General features: G+C 42.0%; 1 protein-coding gene across 3 annotated transcripts in view; it reads right to left on the bottom strand.

Annotated features, from left to right (window-relative positions):
* The window catches only part of PPP2R2B (protein phosphatase 2 regulatory subunit Bbeta), a 228,960-nt gene that overhangs the window by 76,192 nt on the left and 131,046 nt on the right, over positions 1-21,722 (bottom strand). For all 3 annotated transcript variants that reach the window (XM_035105326.3, XM_088661852.1, XM_035105327.3), the window contains exon 2: positions 2,873-2,970. In XM_035105326.3, coding sequence (XP_034961217.1) covers positions 2,873-2,970 — 98 coding nt within the window. The remainder of the gene's footprint in view (positions 1-2,872; positions 2,971-21,722) is intronic.

Raw genomic sequence — 21,722 nt, 5'->3', positions numbered from 1 at the left:
CCTCCCTGACGTTTATCTCCAAAACATATTGGCAAGGTGTGAAAGTGGCTCAAATCAAGGGGCAAACCCTACTTGGCTTATGCCCAGGATCACAGCTCAATGTAGGGTTTGCCTAAGCATATAAAATGGTCTAAAGTTGCCTTTATCCTGAAAACTGCTGTTATGCTACTGTGATGCACTTCCAATTGGCAGTATCAAGGCGCCAATCATAGGGCCAGTTTGCACATGCGAGCCATCTGCTTATTTCTCTTCCCCCCCCCCCCCAAATAAGGAATTGCACAGACACTCCTCTAGGTGAATTGGTCTGCACACTGTTCTATGTGGGCAGAAACCATTTCCACAATTACAGCAAAACTTTGTCCCACGGATGCAAGCTTATAAAAAGGTCACTGTCTTTCTCTGAGCTGAATTGGACACAGTCTGGTTCACACTGAGATTTCCCCAATGTGACCCCTGTGCACATGAGAGGTCACGTGGAGAAATCAGCAGCCCCCTTCACTGTGTGAACTAGCCCATAATGGACATGTTTGAAATACTACAGCTTATATTTAAATAGGATTCTGTTTCAAAGCACTTTGCATTATAGCAGTAAAAATCCACATATAAAACTGCCTTATGTCAGATCAGGCCATTGGCCTGCAGAGCTGCCTTATCTGCCCACCAGTGAGTCCCCAAGGACTCAGCCAGAGGATATTTCTCAACCTTGCTCCCTGAAGATATTCCAAGAAGGATCCATGCCTGTAACTAAAGTTGTCTTGTATTATTATTTACATGTTGCATATGGGAAGGAAAGAGACTTCAAAGGGAACTCTTCCTAAGGTCAACTAGTTAAGTTCATAGCTGAGGTGGCATAACTACATATTGTTGTTATTTGGTACAAAAGTAACTGTGATGAGTTTTCAACACTTGATGAGATAAATTCAATTCAGCTAAAGATGCACATTATTTTAGGAAGTTTTAAAACCCCCACCTAGATGGGAGTATATGCAACCTGCATAACTTCATCAAATGGTTTGATCCAAATTAGATGACACCCTCCAACAGCCCAGATGCATAGCGTGGGGATTGCCATGGGGGTCGTGGCCCTGGGAGCAATTTTGGGAGGGTACACAAACAGGCACCCCCACAGCAGGTTCCCTCATCGAAGCCTGGCTCCACACCGGAAGGAGCTGCGCCTTGGCTGCAGCGCTTGTGCCTGGTGCAGCTCTGCCCCCGTCCCAGGTCAGGCCTGACTTGGGGGGAGGGAGAAGAGCAGGTGAGTGGATGGCATGGCTGCTGCCCACCCTCCTCAGCTGCGGCACACCTTGTGCCCGCTGGCAGCTGCTCTGCTGCTGGGTCATATCTGATCTGGTGGGGGAGAGCATCCCACCTCGGTCCCGGCAAGGAGCACCTGGCGGATGAGAGCAGGGGGAGAGTGGGCGGCAGCTTCCCTGCCCCTCTCCTACCCTGTGGCATGTGGGAGGGTGGCATGTGGGAGGGTCCCCTGTACACCCCGCCCCCTTGGGGCAGCACAGGCATATGCTTAGCCACTGTAATAGCCCAATTGAGGGTACTCAGCAAAAAAAAAAAGTACTTCAACAGCTGCATGCATTCATTTGGTGTAAATGAGTTGATGCCAATACCTTAAGCACTGGGGCAGATATAAGCATAGATATTCTAGAGACAGCGACATTCAGATTTTAAATTGTACTAATTGAAAATCAGTTTTTGTCAAATGCATTTTAACCAAGCCATGACTGGGGGAAAGCAATTGACCATTTTTCACCCTTGCACCACTTTATCAAGCTGATGGGGCCAGAATGTGGCATGTCATTCACAAGAGCTGATTCTGCCACAAATAACGTGTTGAATTAAAACGATGGTGCCTAGTGCTCGTATTTCTACTAGAGGCTCCCATAAATGTCTGCTCATAGCATTCTCTGAAATGTTACAAGTGAGACATTACTCCCATGTAGATGAAAGTGATCCTACATAGAAAACCTTTTTTGCAAGTGTATGGATTGTCTGTGTAGGGTGTAGATGAGAAGAAACTGAAAACCTTCAGCTCACACGTCTACATGTGGAAGTGTCTTCTGCTTGCACCAGTGGGATCAATTCAAGCTGTTATCAAATTCCTGCCTTTTTGATCCAGTGATACCTTTCCATTCAGGTAAGACATATATCTGCAGACTAGGACAGATTAGAATAAAAAGATATACCTGGGAATCATATCCTGGGAATGGCCCATGTTGCGTATTCTATAGAAATAAAAACTGTCCTTTCTAAATAATTATACAGAACACACACACACACACACACACACACCCCAAGCAATTATACAAATGTTAAGAAATAATAACTGACAATACCATGCTTCCACTATGGGGTTTAATTATATGTGAAACCTTAGCCTATATCTTTCACCGGCATTTATCAACAGCATCACTACTGTTGCTTAAGGCCCTGCATCAGTGTTTACCAGAAAAAGTCTATGCATACCTTTGGAAAGTAAAGCAGTTGAGAGAGCAAAAGAAAAAGAAATAAGAGAAGTCGTACTAATGATTAAACAAATCAGACTTTAAAAGCATTATTTGGCTGGGCAAACAAGGCAGTTGAGTGTCTTTGAATTTATGATGCTTCAGCAGTATTCAGTTTATATTAGATTTGCAGCCTGCACTGACTGTTAAAGGAAGCAAAAGGATGCAGAAAATGTGGTATTTGCAGGGTGCTTCATGAGACGGAAGCTGGCCTATTGATGTTAATGGACTTTTTTGCAATTTTTAGTTTGCTAGAAGAGAAGCAGGGTGAAGACTGACACGCAAAGATTAGGAAGCAGCAGGAAGCTTCTTTTAAAAGGATAAAAATGGGCATTTTTGCATTCACCAGCACTTACCTCCTGCTCACGCTGAAATATTACAACGCGACCCCCCTTGTCCCCTGTCGCTAGTAATTCTCCTGTGTGGTTGAATTCTACTGTAGAGATAATGTCAGCTGAAAAGAAAAAGACAAAGGCAATTTAAGTTAACTGCAAACTGGCTTTGCACAGGCATCTAAAGGCTTCATTGCCTATATGGTTACAGGAACAACCACCGTCAGGGCTTTGCCTCCCCTGTGGAATTTCTGCGGAGCAGTTGGATGTTCTATTATACTTGAATATCATAAAGCGAATTCATACACATTATAAGCAAATTATTGTCAAGATTTAAAAATCCATATGAGCACTTCAAATAGTCAGCCATTACACTCTTGCTTTTGTCACCAACATAAATGGCTGGAATGTTTACACCGGCTGGGGGATGGTGTGTGGGAAAAGCACGAGTCTTTACAAATAGTATCTCATGAGGGCTGGCCAGTGGTGCAATCTCCAGGCCCCATGTGATTTATGGGATGAAGCAGCCTTGCTGCAGGAGAGGGGGAAATAACCTTGCTGGATAGTCTGTTAAACATTATTTTTTATTAATTTTCAAGTGATGTACAGCAATCTAGGGAGGTGCGCACTCTTAATGCTTGAAAGGGAGAGTGTACAATGTCATCTTCCAAAGAGAAGGAAAGGATCACTGGATGCTGCAGCAAACTAAGAAGGTAAACACTTTTTTGCTTGTTTTAAAGGCTACAATAATGTTCCTGCTATCAGAGTTGGAATCCTTGGTTTCTAAAGCAGTTTTTAAAAATTCATTACATAAAACATTGACAACATGGTACTGGAAATACCCGGGAAGTCACAGGAACTATCAGAAATGGCACCTGAGGTTTCTACGACTGCATTACACGCTGCAGTCACAGTGATAACCAACATGCTGGTTGAAGGCCAAATTGCATTTTTCTAGTTACTGCTGCTTGACAGAATGCAGTGTCCCTGTGACAAAAGTGCTTTCCAAGGAAAAATATCAGCATCTCTCCTAACAGAGTAAAAGTTGCATGTTTACAGTCATACCTTGGGTTGCAAACGTGATCCGTGTGGGAGGCACGTTCACAACCCGCAGCGCTGCATCTGCACACACGTGTGATGCGATTCGTTGCTTGTGTGCATGCGCATGAAGTCATTTTGTGTTTTTGTGCATGCGTGAGTGCCGAAACCCAGAAGTAACCCGTTCCGGTACTTCTGGGTTAGGCGCAGAGCACAACCTGAAAACGTGTAACCCGCAGTGTTCGCAGCCTGAGGTATGACTGTATTCTGCTTTAAAGATGTCTAGAAAAATGTTGTCTCCTCCAGCAAGTATCTGCCAAACGTCAAACTTTGGAACCACAGTGTGAAATGGGATGATGTGCCAGTTATCACTGCCTCTCACTTAGATCCTCAGGAAGCAGCAACAGGCAAATACCACCTTAGATACTATTCATTAGTGCTCTCTGTATTCAATCATCACCTAGATTCACTCCAATATAATCTTCCCTTAACAATCACATGGCCTAGTATAACTGATTCAAAACCACAAAGAATCTACACTGACATGAAATCTTTTGATTAAACTTGTATTAATTACAGAGTAAAAACACACACCATTTTTTTCATTCTGAATGTTCATTTCAATAGTGAACAAAGAATATTTTTGTTCATTCATTCATTCACACACACACACACAACGTATCAGTGCTTTTTTTCTTAAAAAATGTTTAGGGGTACTCTCATTTTGACTCAAGAAAATACCATTTATAGTTCAAATTGGGAAAAATAAATACAGTAAATGGACAAAAGTCCAAAGATTCACAAAATGTTTAGGGGTATGCATCCCCCTGCATCCCACCAGAAAAAAGCACTGCATATATGTGTATATATATCTCCCAATGGAAAGGGCATGCACTGTTAGCAGAGTGAGGAAAGCATGATGCTCATATGTTCCTTTCAGCCTCTTCCCCGCTCCCCTCCCCCAAATAATTCTGCCCACAGGGCCACAGCCTGGAAGGAGTAGGGATGCCCAAGTGCTTGGCTCCCCTGCTTAGCCTCAGCCTTAGGAAAGGGGCCAGAGCTAAGGAGACACCAGTAGTGGGAAGAAATGAGGCTGAAGCATCAAGGAAAGAAGACAAATGACAAAGTGCATGGGAAGAAGGGCACAAGGGCCTCTCACCCGAGGCTCCCTCCAAACCTGGAGCCAGTCATGAAATTCATCCCCTTCAAATACAAATATACAGTACACCACACAACTGAAATGTGTATGTGTAGTTATATTTTCTGCAGCCCACAGGGATATGTTTCAACATTTACAACCACCTCCCAAACCCACCCCTATAACGCAATGTCTGGAAGCATTTTGTTATTTAATACCGTAATATTCAAAACACTCTGAAGTGAGATACAATGGAATATACATTTAACTAAAATACAGTAGAGATGCTTGGGCAGAGAATGATTTGACTTACAAATGCTCTCCCTTTCAAAAGGTGGAAGAAAGGAGTGTTTACACTGCATCAAGGTAAGCGGGTAACCTGCTGATGAGTGGATTTATCAGGGCTATTCTTAGGAAAATATGTCAGGGGTTAATTCCATTGCAATTACTCCCTCTCTTCAGCAACTGCATCTGAGTGCAGTTTTCAGGGAATGCAAAGCACAACTAGAGAGGGAGAAAAATGGCTTCCAACATAGCAGTATTGCTAGCTAAGGGCTTCTTTTATAAAATGAAGGCTTTTACACATTTTTAGCTTCTGGCATCCATTTTCATTGCGTGTTAGGGAGCAGGTTTTACAGGGTCATGGGCTTCTTTCAGCACCTGATTTACATTTGCTCCCTTCCAGGTTATATCTAATAAAAATAAAGACACAGCTATCAGCATCTTGTTTCAGGGTGCACTGCCAATCCAGGCACCTCTTCTTTTCTTCCTCAGAATGTCTAGTGTAACACAGATGTGTGATGTAGAACCATCATATTGGGTGCTAGAGGCACAGCATAATGATGTCACTTTACATACTGAAATGGGACATTACAAGAAAGACATGTGGAGTGGATGCCTCATAAAGTCTCATCTTGTCCTCAGAAATCTGGGGAAGCAAATAGGTGGTATGTTTTGTCTCCAAGGGGTATGATAGTAACAAACAACTGGCCTCCCACATGGTTACATCCTACTACAGTATATAGTAAACTTCACCTCGTAAATTGTAATCTGTGTTTGTTGCCATTGTGAGTTCCATTTAGCCCAAATGCATGTTGATTTGCGCTTTTAAGAGCCTGTGACCCCACTCTCCATGGATCCATCCACTCTCTATGCAAGAAGCCTACACCTCACATATACTCCTCCTGCCTCAATGCCTGCTGGGCCATGAACATCCAGATGGCATTAGGCAGGTGAATAATGAGTTCCATGCTGCCTCTATTAATATTTGCACAATTTTCTCCATATTGCCCTGTCTCTTCAGCACTAAGCATATTTACCAAGACATGAATGCTTTCTGAAGTTTGTCTTAACTAATTTATAGCACTTGCTTGCTGTGAATAGATTTAGGAAGACAATTTCATTGTAGACAGGGCTGTGACAACAGCTGAGAAACCCACAAGGGCTGAAGTGGGATTTATATTCTTCTTCTTCTTCTTCTTCTATTATTATTATTATTATTATTATTATTTGATTACTCGTAGCCAAGGAATATTGTCTTCCATGAACATGGTCTTAACAGTAAGTCCGTTAGTGACTGTAGAGGCCAACGTGTTCTTCCACAGTGGGAACATAGGTTTCCGGGCAGGAGTTGATCACGGTGAGTAGCACATTTCTCTCTTTCATCCTGCATTCCATTGTCTTCAAAGTCCACAACACCTTCGGTAAAAGCTATTCTCCAGTTGGTGCACTCACAGGCCAGTGTTTCTCAATTGTCAGTGTTTACACTACATTTTTTAAAGATTTGTCTTGAGAGAGTCTTTAAACCTCTTTAGTTGACCACCAGCATTACACTTTCCATTTTTAAGTTCGGAATGGAGTAGTTGCTTTGGAGGACGATAACCAGCCATCCGAACAACATGACCAGTCCAACGAAGTTGATGTTGAAGAATCATTGCTTTGACACTAGTGATATTTGCTTCTTCCAGTACACTGGCATTAGTTCATCTGCCTTCTCAAGTGATATGTAAAAAAAATTCGGAATCATAATTGATGGAATCTTTTGAGGAGCTGGAGATGGTGTTTATAAGTGGTCCATGTTTCACAAGCATACAGTAAGGTTGGTAGTACAATAGCTTTGTAAATATGTATTTTGGTTTTCCTGCGAATGTCCTGTTCCTCAAACATGCTGCGCTTCAACCATTGAGTTGGATTTGTGGCACTGCAAAGGAGCTGTTTTGTGCTTGTTGGTGCAGCACTTTGTCTTTTTGTATGTTGAATGATAGGCCAAGCTTTTTGTAAGCTTCTGCGAAGATTTTTAGGATGGTTTGCAGGTCATCCTCTGAGTGTGCACACACTATGTTGTCATCAGCATACTGAAGCTCTAAGACAGAAGTTATGGTAACCTTACTCTTTGCTTTCAACCTACTCAACAGTATTCTTCATATCTCTAATGGAGATGTAAAAGACATGATTGCACTAGCTGTTAGTAGCTTGCTTACTTTGGAGGATTTAGCACTGACCTGCAAAGAGCTAGTCATTCTGGAGAGCTAGCAATAACCATACCAATCTTGCAACTGCACTATTTATTTACAGAAGTAAAATGTTTTAACGTGAAGTGTGAGAGCACACATGGGTTAATGACTTGCGGTTTGCAATACCAATACCAATACAGAATGGAAGGAATTAATAATACTGCATGTTACACAGTATTAACTACCCCCCCCCTCACTGCCTGGACCTTTTGCTTAGTTGCTGCTGTGGAATGGGAGTGGGAGAGCTAGAGGCAAAGAGATGCCTTATATAAGAGTAGGAGGCTAAACCTTATAAGCTCAGCTTTGTTATGAAGAAAAAAAAGAAACCAGGAAGGTGGGAGAAGGTTTCATACACAACATGCAGTTTCCCAGTCCCATAAGAGCAAAAGAGGAGTGAGATTGGGAAACTGAAGAAAACAGAAACAAGTAAAGGAGCTGAAACTGAAGCAACACCATCTAATGTTCTTCATATTTTTTCACTGAAACAATACATGCAGAACTCCAGCTAGGCTTCCGTGCTTTAACAAGGACTTATCATTTTAGGCAATCCTTCCACCTGCCAAGAGTGGATGCCTCCATTTAGGGTGGCCATCAACCTGAACGCCATGGTAAGGCAACTCACCCTTCTCTACAGCCATGGTGGCTCCAAGGATTCTTGTAAACTCACCAAGTCTTCTTCTTTGCCTGTACCTCTCCACAATGGATTCCTGACTAGGAAAACAACAAACATGGCGCAGAGGCAAGGGAGCAAGGCAATGAGTTGGCATGGAAGGGAACTACCTAAAGTTAAAGAGAGAGAGAGATGCCTGCTGCCTCAGCCATCAATGGAGCTATGGTCTCTAAAAAGGGCAGTGCAAAGCAGCCTTCTAGAATGACCCCTAAAACCCGACTAAATTGGGAGTGCAATGTGCACCCAATTATAGGGAAAATAATATTTGAAAGGCCTCACCCTGAATCTAAAACAGCTTTTCCTAAAAGGTCCAGGCTGGACATGAGCATCATTGCACAACAAAAGACACAGGTGGTGAGTTTCCTGGCTTAGCTTCAGTCATACAAGCTAAAAGCCCTGCCAGGGTGCTGAAAACAAGTCAGATATTTGTCCCTACATCTCAAATCTTATTTTAATAAAGTCATCTGGTCCTTGCTGAAAAACATAAAAACTTAGATCTGTCTGGAAATACAAAAAAGGCACTTTGGTCTAATTACGGCAAGATATGCATTCATTTATAAGGTATAATTAATTAGCAAACTTGAGGTGCTGCTTGCATTAGATCAGCACTTACTTGGATCAGTTCTGGCTTGTACCCAAGGTGCTTCCCCCAATTTAACCCAATGATGCTCTCAGTGCTTGGACACTAAAGGATTTCTGGGGCAGAGACACGAGCATCAAGCTCCTCTGCAACAGAGAGGCCAATGAGATAGAGGGGGAAACCCAACCAATTCTTCTTACACCAGGAAAGAGTGGATGGGAAACACCAAGGGTGGCATTCAACACACATTCTGTGCTAGCGCAAGCATTAGCACTGACTCAAGGCGATTTCCGCCCCTCTTCTCTCTGAGCATGCTTCAAGCCATCCCCAAATCTGCTCTGAATGTTTTGGGGAACCTCCAGGACATAGGGGAGGAAGGGGAAGAAAGTTCAATCATGCAAGGAAAAATGGTAGCATTAGCGCTACGTTGATTGCAACCCCCGAGTGACTGATTCCCACCACCACTCTTCAAGAGATGGGCATCTAAGCACACAATCCCAAGAGCGGCAGAGGTGGCCTTTCTTTCCTTGGCTAGTTGGGAAAATATCCTCTATTCTTCTAAGTGGCATCTGTCAGTGTTTAAAATTGCAAACAGACACTCCTCAGCTGTTGCTTGTTCATTTTTAGGGTTGACTTGTGCCACTGGAATGCACTACAGTCTGGTCCCGTTTGTCACCTGCTACTTCAAACCAGCCTTCATTTAAAGGCCAATGCAGCGTGCAATAATAATTCGAATTCATAATGCTATTTGCACAATCAGTATATATAATTCATGACTCTTCTTCACAAGGAGACTCCAGCAGCAGATTTGTGGCAACAGAGGGGGGGAAACTAAGATTCCCTCCCCGCTCTCCCGCCCCCCTCCACCCCATCCCTTTTACTTGCTTTCCTACACATGCAGTGCCTGGAGAGTGCGGAATTCAACGAAAACAGTTTCCATGGTGATCCTTCTTTTCTCCATGAGGCAGATGATGCCAGCCCGTACTTCTCTCCCTTCTGAAGTACATTAATGCTCTTTATTGCTTTCATGCTAAATATATTGAAGATTGGATTTGATTTCCTCAGAAGCAATACCATTTTTATCAGGGGGGGGGAGGAATGGAGAGTAAGAAGCAGACACAGAACTCAGCATGAAAAATGTCATCTTTTCATTTCAGGCAAAAATATATATACACCAAAGAGATGGGCCACCCACAGACTAGCTTGAGGTGGCAATGTAGGTGGGGCTACATCTGGATTGCCATGGAGAGATAAAATTCCTCATCTTTTTCATATCGCCTGGAAACAGGTCTGAACTGAAATGGGTGGATACTGCAAGTGTTTTTGCCCCCTGGTGTAAAGCTTTCGTCATTTTGGGGGGGGGCAGGGTCTTGAAATAGTGTAAAAGAGGAGGGGTGGCACTTCACTCTCATATAGGGCTTGCCATATTCCAGTTCACCAAATCTTAAAGCCTAATTTGCATATTATGGGTTGGGAAAGTGTTTGAGTGCATACACACACACTCCTGCTGATTTTCCACTTCATATCATTCCTTTCAAAGTTGTTTCATGGGAAGGAAACAGGTTTGTTGGGTTTCTGCATATACTTTTGCACCTAGCGTGCATTTTGAAATGTACATTATGAGAACTGTCTTTTGTTAAAAAAAAATTCCTAGCTGCAAGCCTATGAACAGTTTCTGACAGCAACACTACTGAACACAGTAGACTTTACTTCTCTGAAAACACCTATAGGGTTGCACTTTTAATCTTAAAAAAGAAAACAATAACCTTCAACTCACATGCAAAGGCTGCAGAATCATAACATCTCCTTCCTTTTTTTATGCCTGGAAATTAATTACGGTGCTTATTTTCCTTTCTGTATACAGTTTGGTGTTTGGTTGTCAGTCTTAACACTTACATGTTGGAATTTTATCTCTGATACTGTTGTAAAATAATCATCATCAAGTTACACAAACTTTCCCTAAGACCAGGAATGGGAAATTGTGACCCTCTTAATGATGATGGTGACTGGGAGCAGCCACCGGGACTATTTAACACCAGTCCTAAAGGATCGACATTGGCTCCCAGTACAATTCAAAGCACAATTCAAAGTGTTGGTGCTGACCTTTAAAGCCCTAAACGGCCTCAGCCCAGTATACCTGAAGGAGCATCTCCACCTCCATTGATCAGCCTGGACACTGAAGTCCAGCTCCAAGGGCCTTCTGGCGGGTCTCTCACTGCGAGAAGTTACAGGGAACAAGGCAGAGGGCCTTTTTGACAGGGAACACCCTCCCATCAGATGTCAATTAGATAAAGAACTATACAACTTTTAGAGGACATCTGAAGGCAGCCCTGTATCAGGAAGTTTTAAATGCTTGACGTTTTGCTGTGCTTTTATTATGCTGGAAGCCACCCATAGTGGCTGGGGCAATACAGTCAGATGGGCAGAGATAAGAAATTAATTGTTGTTGTTGGACCCCCATGAGACCTAGTCAACATGGCCAATGTTCAGGGGTGGTGGTAGTCCAGAAACATCTGGAGGGCCACAGGCTCCCTGTCCCTGCATTATTGGACAGTTGAAGCTTGGGGGGCAGGGTGGGGGTGCCCGTGGAGTCCTCCCAGTGGAGGCAGCTCTATACTCATGGGGGCGGCGGCAAGACAATGGCAAGGCCAGGAGAGCTTGCACTTATGTGTGCACCTGTGGGGCAACTGCTGTGGGGCCGCCTCAAACTTGCCACTTCCACCCTGCCCTGCCCCATCCCTATGCCAAAAACTACAGTGCTGCCACCTCTGGATTGTGAGCCAGGAATCCCACTCACCAACAGATTTGTCATTGACATGGTAGAAGCTGAGGCCTTTCTGGGGGAAAGTCCTCATTGACTAGGTATAGCCAACATGCATTCTCTTTAACAATCCTTAGGCTACAGAGACTGTGAAGTCTCCTTCCAGAGAGGCAGCTATCAGGCAAATTTCAAAGACAGGTTTCAGATGTCACAGAGAAACAAGGGGAGTGGAGGCATTCACAATTCTTCTGGTGCTTATAGAATAGGAACTTTCCCTGGGAAAGAAAGATGCGCCTTTGCACCTGGAGTTTACTCATATCACTATGGAGAAAGGATGGGGGAAATCACTTGTCAACTCCATTTCATGATGACTGAGATTGCTCTTCTGGATGAACTGGATTTTACAGAAAACGTCTGTTGCAAAGTAACTCCTAGACAGGTTTCAAAGTTCTCATCTCATCTTTGAACTCCGTAACAGGTGCGGACTTTGGTAATATGGCACTCTGAGTGAGGACAAAAATCCCCCAATATTTCTTATTTTTACAATAATTCCTTTTGGTACAGTTGCCCGTACCAACCTAAATCCAGCACTGACCATAAATAAGGATTCCAACCCTGCAGATGATAAATTGAGAAGTACTATTTAAAAAAGCCCCCAGGAAACCTCAGGGCTGCCAAATGATGAAGGATTTAGATCATTCAAATCCCAAGCTATGAGTTGTCAAATCCAGTTTAATGCTGATAAGTGTGGGATAATAACTCATTGCACATCCCCTCTCTAAGCCCACCAAACAGAAAAAGGACAACAGATTTATTGAAGGAATAGGGATGCTAGCACTGACTAGGCTGAGTGATTGTACAATAACCCCCAATGTCCCAGGCCTGCTGTGTGACTGCAATAAAGGCAGCCAATGGCCTATTGCAGTGTTCCAGCAACCACAGAAGGGAATTTAAATCTAAGAGAGAATTTTCATGGTGTTTTGATGGATAAAGTAAACACAAGGAGATAAAAGGGAAATTATAGGTATTGAGAGAATGGAAAGGAACAACATTTGGGGCTGCTGGACCCTTGGCTTGATCCCCACAATTGACAGGTACTCAGCATATACCTCTGATCCCTGACAGTCATCTTAGAGACTGCAAGGGTGGGTGTGAGTGTGCCCCTCCCCCCAAAAAACACCTCTGAAGAACTGTACCCAAAGACCTTCAGTAGAAGCTTCTCTGTTAAGTTCATTAAAATGACATGAATATGTATCAAAAGGATACATATTCATTCTCTCATGCAAATCCTTTCTGAAAATACATTTCTTTTAAAATAAAATCTGATATGTGCTCTAGGCCAGCAATACAGAACAAAGGCCAGCAGTTGAAAAATTATGTTTATGCTTCTGCAGAGAGATTGCGGAAATAACAGTTCAGAGTTTGCCAGTCTAGAGACTGGACAAAAGGCCTCAGACGAACAGTTTCAAGTCTAGGCACAGCTCTGAACTACAGAGTAAGTTTTAGTTTGTCTGTGATTCTTACCACTAGAAAGAAAGGTATGGAAGTATCCTCCTGGGAAGCTAGTTTACATACTGTACTAATTTAGGGACAAACTGGAAGAAAAGCTCGTATTCACATTTTCTTTTTCCACAAATGGCTTAGGAAGAAGGGAAAATGTGTTTCTGTGCAGTCTGCATGGCAACAGGCCCTTTGCAACACCTACCGTAAGTTCCTTGCTAGTCAGAACAACAAATTGCTTAATGCTTGTAGCCCCAAGCAAAATTTCTGCTTAGCTATTAATATGCCCTCATTGCAGAGTTGAATTTCTGTCCACAATTCCAAATTATGTAGAAGTGGAATGGCAGAGTTTCAAGAACCCTGTGTTTAATAATTAGGTTAAAAAGTATTAGGGAAGGAGAGAATGATTCCCGATGTTTCAATGGAAGGGTCATGCCCAGATTATCTGAAGCAATCAATCTTCTTTCAAACTGTGTGGTCCACAGTAGGGGAGGGGGCTACAGAGGTTAAATCAGGATCTAATGGCATGCAAAATCACACATGATTGATCTGTATTGATTTTCCCCTGCTGAGGGGAATGATAGGCTAGCAAACAGAAATCAATTCCACTGCATTAAACTCAGTACGCATCTGGGCTCATCAGCAAAAATGGCTCAAAACATTATTGCCCAATCACAGAGATGTGCACTGTATGTATATGTTCGTATCTTACTGCTTGCTACGGATAACCAAATTTCTTTATTTGAGCTGGAGGTGTTTTAAAGAATTATAATTCAAAATGGCACACACTTGCAAACTATGAAGAAAGACTGGATCCTTGGTTGACAAACCATCATTATATATAGTTAACCAAAACTTTTGAATGTACATGAGAAAATTCCAGTCTAGACGGAAAAATTCACTTTGTTTCAACTATGGGAAAGATAAAATGTATGTTAGTTACAGGATTCATCACCCACTATGGTTCAGGCCAATTATACAAAAGGCAGAGCATAAAATTGAGAATTACAGTACAAGCTATTTGTAATATTATTACTATTACCGGCAAGTGCTTTCTACAAAACTCGGCTCAGAATAGATTTTGGGGTGGGTTTTGGTTTTTTTTGAAGCAGAGTTCTCCATTTCATCAAATAAGAATTTGGGCTACTGATACACTGTGTTTTATATTGGGAACCATTTTAAAGGCAAAATGCATGTGCTTGACTTTTATAAAAGGGCCTTCTCTGTGGCTGCACCTAAAATTGTGGAATCTTTTCCCCTGGGAGGCTTAGCTGACCTACATATTTGGTGTTTTGCTGTATGGCAATGCCTAATAGGGCAGGCATTTATTGGATAGATACTTTTTATTCAATGACTTGGTTTTATCTGCTGCATTTCTGTTTTTATGTTATAAAAAATACTGTATTTTATGGTTGGTTTTTATTGTTATTAGATGCCGAATGGTGCAGAAGCACCAAAAGGGCAGGATATTAAATGTTCAATTAAAACAGTCCAACAAAGAACGTTTATACATCTTAACATTTGCTTGGGACCACATACGGGGAGAGGAGCCCAAATTTGTTATCAGTACAGGAGACACAGCCTAAACTAGCTGAGCAAAATTTCCAGTTGTGGTGAATGGAGTGTAAGGAGGCTTTTAAAAATGTAAGCAGTAATTTGATAATTAAGATCATGTCAGTTATAAGCTCCTGTAAAATAGAGTAGCCTCCTCACTCCATCCTCTTCTACTCTTTAGTAGAGGAACAAAAGAGTGTTTTCCAGTCTTTTGCTCAGATTTAAGGCCAGAATGACAAAGATTCCAGCTTTGATTCAGGCTTCACCATATACAACAAGCTCGGTTCCTCATGCAAATCTTGAATTAATTCCATTGCCATTCTTCCTGGGTTTCCCCCTCCCCTCCCCTGCTGAGTATATGGACTTTTGGCCCTTCCAAACCCATTGGAATGTAAAGCGTGTGTCTCGAGGCCATACATATGTCCCTTCATTAAACATACACCGTCTGTGCTAAAGAGATCAGGAGGTCAACAGGCCAAACCACAGAATTCGTTTTTTCATTTATCCTCTTGTTCTCCATGCTCCCCTTCTTTCCACTCCCCTTTGTCAGGAAATGATGGAGATTGACAATTACCAACTGGCAATCTCCTGTGCAAATGGTGGGCGCCCCACACTGGTCTCAGATTTGACAAACTGACCTTCACATTGCAAACATGCAACATGTCAGCTGGGGGGGGGAGCTATCATTTTTAATTGGCCAGGCCATGAATAATGTTAGCTCTGATAACTGAAGTGTGTGTTAAACCAAGAATTAGAACAGCAACCTTGTGGTTCTTCCTTACACTAGGAAAATCACTGATGGGAGGGGGACAGAATTAATGGTTGCTCCAGAGGTGTTTCCTCTCTATTTGCATTAAATCTGGTATCAGGCTGCAATCAAATGAGTGATTCACAACTTCTCATGATAGGGAGAGATAACATCTGCTCAAAGACCCTTGCATTTTTACTTTGAATCAATCATATACTCTGTGAAGTCCAGGGAAATCGCCACAAGGCAGTAATTTGGCACAATAGTTGCCTCGTGGCAGGAGAGACTGATGGAAATTTTCAGACCTCTGCAAAGAGATTTCTAAAGGGAAGATGGGTCTATCTCAATCTGGGAAGTGATTTCCTCCGCACTTTAGCCAGAGAGATTTTGAACTCATTCAAGGAAGCTGATAATGACTCTAGACTTTACAGACAGCTCAGTTTAATGTTCCTATTTTTACGAAGTACCTTGGAGCAGGTATTCACTGTAGCATAAAAGTGTTAATACTTTCTGTGCAAGGCTAAAAAGGCATTCCATTTTGCCCCCTAGAATGCTATTTACTTCCTGGTGCCATTAATGGATCACCTTTTACTACTTTTTACTACCTCTTTAAGTAGTAGACAATCTTCTATGGTCTGCTTCAAAGTTTCCACATGAAAAGCAGTTGCCTCTAGGAATTATCATGCAATTTGAATGTAGAACATTACATGTGCATTTTTCTGGGTGCACACTTGTGAGAAAACCATAGCATCCCAGCTGATATACCGGTAAATACAGCAAACCAAATTCATGTACCATTGTTATCAATGATGATCTCAAAAGTGCCACCTTTTCTAAACCTGCTTCTGTGTCTTTGTAAGCCACTCAATATATAGAAAACAAGCAGGCAAAGCACAGAACCTTCTAAAAAGGTAAGCATGTTGGATGACATTCTACTTCATGCACAGAAGGACTTCCCCCCATAGAATTCTGTAACAGCTCTGAAGCACTAAGGGCCAAGCTAAACGTGAGACTAACTACATTGGCAGCAGCCACTTTGGCTGAAAGTTAGTAACTGGCATAGGGAGGGTGCGATGAGTCAGGAGTCCAGAATTGAATAGAGGCAGAAGCTGTAGTTTCTCCAGCTAAGGAGCTGGACCAGGTTTAGGGCTCTAATCTTGCTGCTGAAGATGAAACCACTAATAGGAAGAGGTTTCCCAGAAAAAAATTGCACTTGAACTCTGATGTTGTATAATCTACTCTTCTGCTGCTTATGTAGACTTTAGTTATTTTTATCCTGTGAATTTAGAAAATCCAGCCCAGAATATATTTTGCAAAGTTTTGAAAGATATGCAAAGCATGAAAAATTACACACCTGATTTACAAAACTGAGCATGTATAATGCTGAATGCCTCCATGATAATACTTAGCTGCAGAGACATTCTTTATTGTATGTATGCTTAGCATAATTAGAAAATATGCTTTCTGTAATGCAGTGAATTTGAAACAAATGATTAATTGCACAATTACAAAGATCCATCATTTTTATATCACTTTTATTTTGTAATTTCCACTGTTACATTTCTCTTTCTCTCATGCATATCCACACAAATTAGAGGAAATCTGTTTGGCAAGTGATGAAGTATCACATTAGTTCTTCAGTATTCAGAGTGGGTCTTATTTATCAGTACATGCTGATTTGCCCCACTGCTCCAGCAAGCTGAATGGAGAGCATTTTGATCCCTTTCTTTTTTCCACCTATATTTCAGCCTCCACAGTGATCCATGCACTGCAGAATTGCAGAAAGGCTTGTTTTTGTTTCCCATATTTTATTTCACATGCTCTAATGCTTCATCATCAATGTCACCAGCAAGGTAAACAAGGAGCAAGAATACATTTGCAATTGTCCAAAGCAAGGCTTCCATGTTTTGTTTGTGGATGGACCTTATCCAGAATTTAGCTGCAGTAGTGTCTGGTGAATTGACCATAGAGTCAATCATACTGTGATGATTTCAAACCCCCTTTTTCATGTGCTGTTCAAAGACAGTTGTTGATTTAAACATGAAGGCTCTCTGTGTTTTGCTGAACAATATCAAATGAGCTACATTGACGGAGTGTAGAAATATTTTCAGGAACAACAAAAAAACTCCTCGTTTTGCTTTTAAATTCCAGATTCTGCAAGACAATGCAGGTGCTGGTGAAGCTTTCTATTTAGCTACAGTTCTCTCAACATTGCCTTCCTGTTGTTTTAGAGGTGGTATATCTTAAGACAGGAGGGAAAGCAATCTTTCCCACAAATTATGAATTAATATGTCTGGACACTGTTCCCTGCTATGCCAGTGTGACCTTGAGCATGTCCTTCTTTGTAGTATTTTCAGGTGTTCAGAGTCAAATCAGGCCCTTGGTAAAGTGTGTCTCTTCCCCTCTCCCTCCAAGGAGCCCAGTGCTTTTAGAGTTGTGTGACAAGCTAAACAGTTCTAGTTACAGGTAGGTAGCCGTGTTGGTCTGACGTAGTCGAAACAAAATAAAAAAAATTCCTTCCAGCAGCACCTTAAAGACCAACTAAGTTTTTATTTTGGTATGAGCTTTCGGGTGCATGCACACTTCTTCAGATACACTCAGCTAAACAGTGGTGAGCACAGGGTCTCCAGCATGAATATTTAATGATGAAAAAAGCTACACCTGCTGAATTTCTGGCTATGAACTCTCTATTAAAGTCAAAAGGCCATATCAGAAAAAGGTTGCCATTTTACTGACAAACCAAATCTTTTCAAAAACAGATCTTTCCCCACATCTCAGAGGTTTCTGTGTGAAGAGAAATAAGTTGCTCTTATGCACTCCTGTCTTAAGAAAAGAAGCTAAGGAAGTGCATGTGCAAGTTTTGAAGTTGGTTCTTACGGAAAGCCAGAGAGAAAAAACAAACTCAGCACTTTGTTCTTAGTTCTGGAAGTGGCAACAATGCACCAGAGATTAGCATCTTAATTTATAAACATATTCAATTAATGACTCTATGACCTAGGAAAAGTGCCTGAGGTGGCTTACAATCATATAAAAAGAAGTAAAAGATGCAAGGAAACACTACAGTTAAACACTACAATTAACACTACTGGGTGAGCATTAAAAATAACCCATGATATTTGGAGTCCAACACCAGACAAGATTAGAATATAGAAGCTTGATGGAAGAGAAATGTCCTAACCCACTACACCTAAAAGAACAAGACAACCCAACCTTTTTGGGTGGGAAACACCAAAAAGCCCTCTTGCTTATCCTGTATTTTAGAATTTCTGTTTTTTTGGAAGCCGCCCAGAGTGGCTGGGGGAACCCGGCCAGATGGGCGGGGTATAAATAATAAATTATTATTATTATTATTATTATTATTATTATTATTATTATTATTATTACTGACTGCACATCTCTGGGTGGCAGAACAGAGCATAGATGCTGGTGTCAGGCCTGTTTGTTGCTGCCCCATAACCTGCCATTCTCTGGGAGGGCCTAGGTTCACCACCGTAGATGATGATGAACCTACTGATGAACGCATTCATGCTGGAAAAGACTCTCATTCAAATAACTTGGCCCCAGGATATTTAGGCCACCTTAAAAGTCAGTAGTGGATGCCATGGTGGGGCCAAGCAGTCACCTAGCCTCCCTCTGGATGCATTACTTCTGCATACTTTGATGGAGACTGGGTGGGGTGATGAGACAGTGAGGGTGGCGTGGTACCAATACTCCACTCTGGATTGGCTCCGCCAGCAGGTTTGCACCCTACTGACCTCCCCATAGTCTCCTCCCTCCCTGTCCCAGTATGCAGCAATGACACAGCAGGAGGGAGGGCAGGTGAGCTGCACAGCAACTGCTACTGCTTCTATTGGGCCCAAGTACAGAGTGGAAGCCAGTTCATATTAAGAAGGGCCTGTGTAACATGGGCAGAAACGCAGACAGCAGAAATCCTGTCTGTTGCAGCAGCTGCAGTTTCTGGACACGTTTCAAGGGCAGCCCCACATAAGGTGTGTGATTTAATTTTAAAAAGGGTGCCCCTGTAGGTTGATAGACTTTCCAGTTCCCATCAGCTCCAGCCAGCATGGCCAATAGTTAGGGGAGATAGAAGTTGGGAGTGCAACATCTGGACAGCGCCACGTTGAGCTACTCCTGCTATAGCAGTTAAGAGCATGATGCATCAGCTCTAGGTATCTAATTCTCAGCCTCCAGGTATAAAACTGGGATAATGCTACTGACATACCTTACAGGACGGTTGTAAGGATTATAATGTGTGCAAAACACCATGAGTATGTCAGAAAAGCCCTATATAAATATAATCCAGCTCCCCAAGACTCATTTCACCTTAGCCTTTATGATCCCATTCATTTTGGGGTGTAAAGCTGCATTTTCACTTGAGTATCCAATTACTGAAGGTTCTACTAGTAGTAAATAGATTCTTACATATAATTGAAAAGCAAAGCAAAGAGAAATAGCTATATATTTCATCTCTGTTATTTGCCCAGCACCTGCAGAGGAAGAGATTCCAGAACTTATTTGCTCTATAAAATTGCATCCGTATTAGAACAAATAAAATTGATCTCTAAAAGGTCACGTCCTACGAGCATGGGGAATTGTGTGCTGGCCAGCTATAACTCCTGGTTTATATCACTTTGTTTAGCTGCAGCACGAAAACTTAAGCACATGTAACACAGCAAAGGCAATCTATAGCTGCCAAGACTTTTTATATACTGTTCCACAGTTTAGTGCTAGCCATGGAGGCTGTCTTGTGGCTATCCAAGTGAAGCCATCTGGTAGCTTATCAGGCAAACCCTATTGATTTTCTAAACATTTTAATGAGTCGTACCCAAATGTCACCAAGTGAGTGAGTTAAATCTGGGAAGCAGCAAGCTTCCTCTCACACCCGGCAGCTGTTTTTAGCATTTGATTGCTATCATTTTATACTGATGCCATCTACTTTTCCACATTATCATACTCATTGCAATATGATGCACATGCTTTGTAATTTTAAGGCCAAAGACAGACTTTTACATAGTGTAAAAACCGGAAAATAATTAAACAAACAACATGCCTATAGGGGATTTCAGAAACGTACATAGCCAGGACTATGATATACAATTACGTTATAAAGAAGTGGTTATTGTGATTTGTAGCTCATGCTGGTTAATCAGCACTGTGCCCCTGGGTCATCCATCTGCACAACAACCCTATGAGGAGGGATCTCCATCATTTCAATGTTGCAGAAGAGGAGACTGAATGATTGAGATTTATTGAAGGTCAGAACTAGTGAGTTACCCAGACTGAACTTCTGCCCGGTGGAATGGCCTCCCCTCTCTTTTCTCCCGTGTGTTGTTCTGGGGTTCTTCCCACCCTGAAAGCCAATACGCTGGGGGTGCCAGGGAGGGAACCATGTTCTGCCTGTCCCCTTACGCTGAGTCCCATTAGCAAAACTACTTAGTTGATTCTGACCTGAAGATTCAAAATTCTCTTTTTGTGCTTCACATCTGCAAATGACAGTACTCTTTTCTATCCTATTTGCTTTATCCACACAGTATTTTGGCTTTATTTGTTGGCACACTATTTTACTTCTCCTCTCAATCTGCTTCCCCAAGATGCTCCAGTAACACCCCCCCCCTCAAATATTTTTGGTGAAACTTTGTGGCCAAAAGTCATGTGCCACAACCATCAAGCATATTAACTGCATTCAGTGGGGCTTACTTTCTGGTAAATGTGCACAGGACTGCAGCCTTAAAATGTTCACTTCATAAAAGCCCATCTGAAATCCTAGTCCATAAAAAATATAGCAAATTTGCTATATCCCAATCATTCTCTGGAAGAATCTTAACTTGTTCAGAGACGTTAAATATCATTGAGGATTATGGAAGCGTGGCAGGGGGCAGGGAACAGAGATGAGAAGCATTTGAGAGAGAGAAAATCGTGTCTATTTCATTTGGCTTTTTTGCATCTTTCAGACAGCCAAATAGTCCCATGGCAGGACTACTGCCCTGAATTTCTCATGCTTTAAGATGATAAGCACCGTCTCTGTGGCATGTACCCTGATTAATAGATGACCCAAGAGATTTGCTCATTTTGCAGAATTGTAAATACTTGAATAGTGCAAATATGTAGCACATGGCAATCCTTTTAAAAAGTAGAGGATACTGAAACAGTCTGGGACCCATCTATGTGGAAGTGGCTTCCGTGCTACTCTGTTATGAACATTTGTGTTTTATTCGTATGTCTAATAAAGTGGATTCTAAGTATGTGGAGTCAAAGCTTGGGGGAGGGGAGATTTATTTCCAGTATTTATAGACTACCTTTCACCATGGAAAGTGGTTTATAGAATTGCTTAGGTTTTAACCCATGGTTTTTTGTTTATTTCCAACACATTGT

Source organism: Zootoca vivipara, chromosome 2 (assembly GCF_965207765.1).
Source record: "Zootoca vivipara chromosome 2, rZooViv2.hap1.1, whole genome shotgun sequence".
Classification (NCBI taxonomy): domain Eukaryota; kingdom Metazoa; phylum Chordata; class Lepidosauria; order Squamata; family Lacertidae; genus Zootoca; species Zootoca vivipara.
Note: the sequence above shows the minus strand (reverse complement) of the source record. Positions and strands in the feature narration are given on the sequence as shown.